The sequence below is a fragment of the Aspergillus ambiguus genome (assembly GCF_047715705.1).
Source record: "Aspergillus ambiguus strain CBS 117.58 unplaced genomic scaffold BDV59scaffold_113, whole genome shotgun sequence".
Lineage (NCBI taxonomy): Eukaryota > Fungi > Ascomycota > Eurotiomycetes > Eurotiales > Aspergillaceae > Aspergillus > Aspergillus ambiguus.
The window spans coordinates 2,724-5,038 of record NW_027395626.1 but is presented as its reverse complement, the minus strand read 5'-3'; the positions used below and the strand labels follow the sequence as shown (position 1 = coordinate 5,038).

General features: G+C 41.9%; 1 protein-coding gene across 1 annotated transcript; it reads left to right on the top strand.

Moving 5' to 3' along the window:
• Positions 1-147: 147 nt before the first annotated feature.
• BDV59DRAFT_189998 (uncharacterized protein) lies at positions 148-1,554 on the top strand. Its single transcript, XM_073691697.1, has 6 exons — positions 148-193; positions 265-330; positions 629-700; positions 760-889; positions 946-1,094; positions 1,163-1,554. Exons 1-6 carry the CDS (start codon positions 173-175, stop codon positions 1,373-1,375), a joined length of 651 nt encoding a protein of 216 aa, XP_073542506.1. The 5' UTR covers positions 148-172; the 3' UTR covers positions 1,376-1,554.
• Positions 1,555-2,315: the final 761 nt, after the last annotated feature.

The window sequence follows — 2,315 nt, the reverse complement described above, 5'->3', positions numbered from 1 at the left end:
TGTGGTTGCAGGTCAGCCGGGTATAATATTTAGGTCGCGCGGTCCAATAACTGCTTATTAATGGTCTTGGCGTCACGTGACTACCGCACCACCTAATTTTATCTTTCATCCCGCGCGACCTCTTTCAACCTCTTACCAACACATCTACCAACACCTCCCCCCCCCCCCTACCATGGCTTCCATCAAATCCAACGTGAGTTCTGATATACCTAATAAGCGATATCCAATCGCTTTTATCGCTTAAAAGCTCATATTTCGTTACAGAAATGGTACCAGTGGTACCTGCGCGAAGTTTCTGCTGGGCGACTTGAATTGCCCGCATACTCTCCGGTAAGTTATTCTTTCTCTCACTGTACTACTTATCAACTACTTCATAAGCGGTTTCTAACTACTATTATGATCTTTAGGTGAGTCCCCCTTTATATGTATTACCTTCCGAACCGCCATTCCTCGCTGCCTAATTATCTCACCTATCGACCATATAACTGGTTGTCAACTGCTTTGGAACTGCTTACATACCACCTCACTTGTTAACCTTATAATTGATTGTGAACTACTTGGCAACTGCTTAGACTCCTTTTGGTCGTCTTTGATATAATTTGTCTCTAACTACTTTCTAACTGTTTAGGACGAGAACCGCAAGATCACCATCCACTACGGCGAAGTATTTTGCAGAGTCCCCGACTGCTCCAGAGCCCAGGTAAGATTATATATCTAATATGGGTATAAGCGTTTACTAACTAGTTCCTAACTGCTTAGCACGCCTACACCTCCACTAACAACCTCCGCACCCATGTGAAGAGCCACGAGATTTTCGAATTTCCTACTACTGAAGAGGAAAAAGACAAAGGGGGCCGGGTGTCCCAGAAGCTCGTTGATCAGGCACTTGGTAAGTAATTTCTGAGTACCTTCTAGGTGGTTACAGACTACTTGCTAAGTACTTAGGATTCTATAAATCTCTGTTCGCCGGTAAGGAGCCCGGAAAGTCAGCCACTGCTAAAGCAGTTGGTGGCACTGTTGATCTTTCCTCTGATGCCGAGTCGACTGTCGGTGAGGGTGGTCGTCCGATTCTCCCGGTGAAGAAAGATGGTCAGGTAAGTACTTCCCAACTAGTTCTCAAGTGTTTCGGGAGCCATTGACTAACTAATCTATAACTGCTTAGGTACATGTGACCAATATGCGCTTAAAAGTCCGTGAATTAGGTCATAATGTGCCCTGCCAGTCCTGCGGCGAGAGGAAGAATTGCTGCAAGAATATTAATCTTTGCGATCATTTTGTTCTTTTCGACTGCGGTGATTTGCATCCTACTCCTGTGGATCAATCCTCTGTAGCCGCGGGTAATGTGCAGGCGGACCCTAACACTGAGGAGGGGTAGTTAGGAACTAGTTGGGAAGTGGTTAGGTACTACTTGGGGATTTAGCATGGGCTGATTTCAGGGCGTTTAGCAAGCGGTTAGCAACTAGGGACGGAAGTTTGGCGAAATCCGGCTGATATTTTGCAATTTGTCATTTAGGACAGCAATCAGGAGAAATAAATATGCTAAAGCAGTTGCGAAGCGTTTAAAGTATTATATATTATAGAGACGTAAAGGTGTGGAGGTAGATCTTATATATATCTTTAATATATATATATATTGCACTACACATAAAATATTTTCTCTCCTAGAACCATAAGTACTTGGTAAGTACTAGCTAACTACTTTACTCATCATTTTGAAGCTGCCTTCTATATCTCAGTAACTCCAGCTCCTTTTGATCATTTTCCAGTTCTTGTCGTCGTACATTCTCCCGTTCTCGTTGAAGATCCAGTTCTAACTTCTGAAGCTCTAATTCTTCACGTCTCTGTTCTAGAGATAAAGCATTTGTTGAAGCTATACGACGAAGATTAGAGGAAGATCTAATAGATCTAAGCACTTTGTTAGCACTCCGCAACTACTTTAGAAGTAATTAGTTAACATACTCATTGTCCTCATTATGTGAAAGGCCCCTCGAATGAGATCGTCTGGAAATACGAGTAGATGAAGTATCGGAAGAAGATAATGATGATGGTCTTTGACGTTTCCGACTATCTATATAAGAATAAAGTAGTTAGTAGGTACTTATCAAGCAGTTAAACTCACTTACTCTCTCGGCTCATGTGTCGAATATAATTTACTTCCATATTTGATGTTCGATATGAATGATGGATATTAAAATTTTGAAAGTTTTGGTACTGAAGGATATCGTCTTTGTCAAGTTTCGCAGAACTAATAATAGTTAGTAAAATAGAAATCCTAAGTACTTGGGGGGTGGTATGTAAGTACTTCCGAACTGCTT

Coding starts and splice junctions, on each gene's coding strand:
- BDV59DRAFT_189998 (XM_073691697.1), top strand. CDS start 173: ATGGCTTCCATCAAATCCAAC. Junction 890..945: donor GCTCGTTGATCAGGCACTTG/GTAAGTAATTTC, acceptor CTAAGTACTTAG/GATTCTATAAATCTCTGTTC. Junction 1,095..1,162: donor CGGTGAAGAAAGATGGTCAG/GTAAGTACTTCC, acceptor ATAACTGCTTAG/GTACATGTGACCAATATGCG.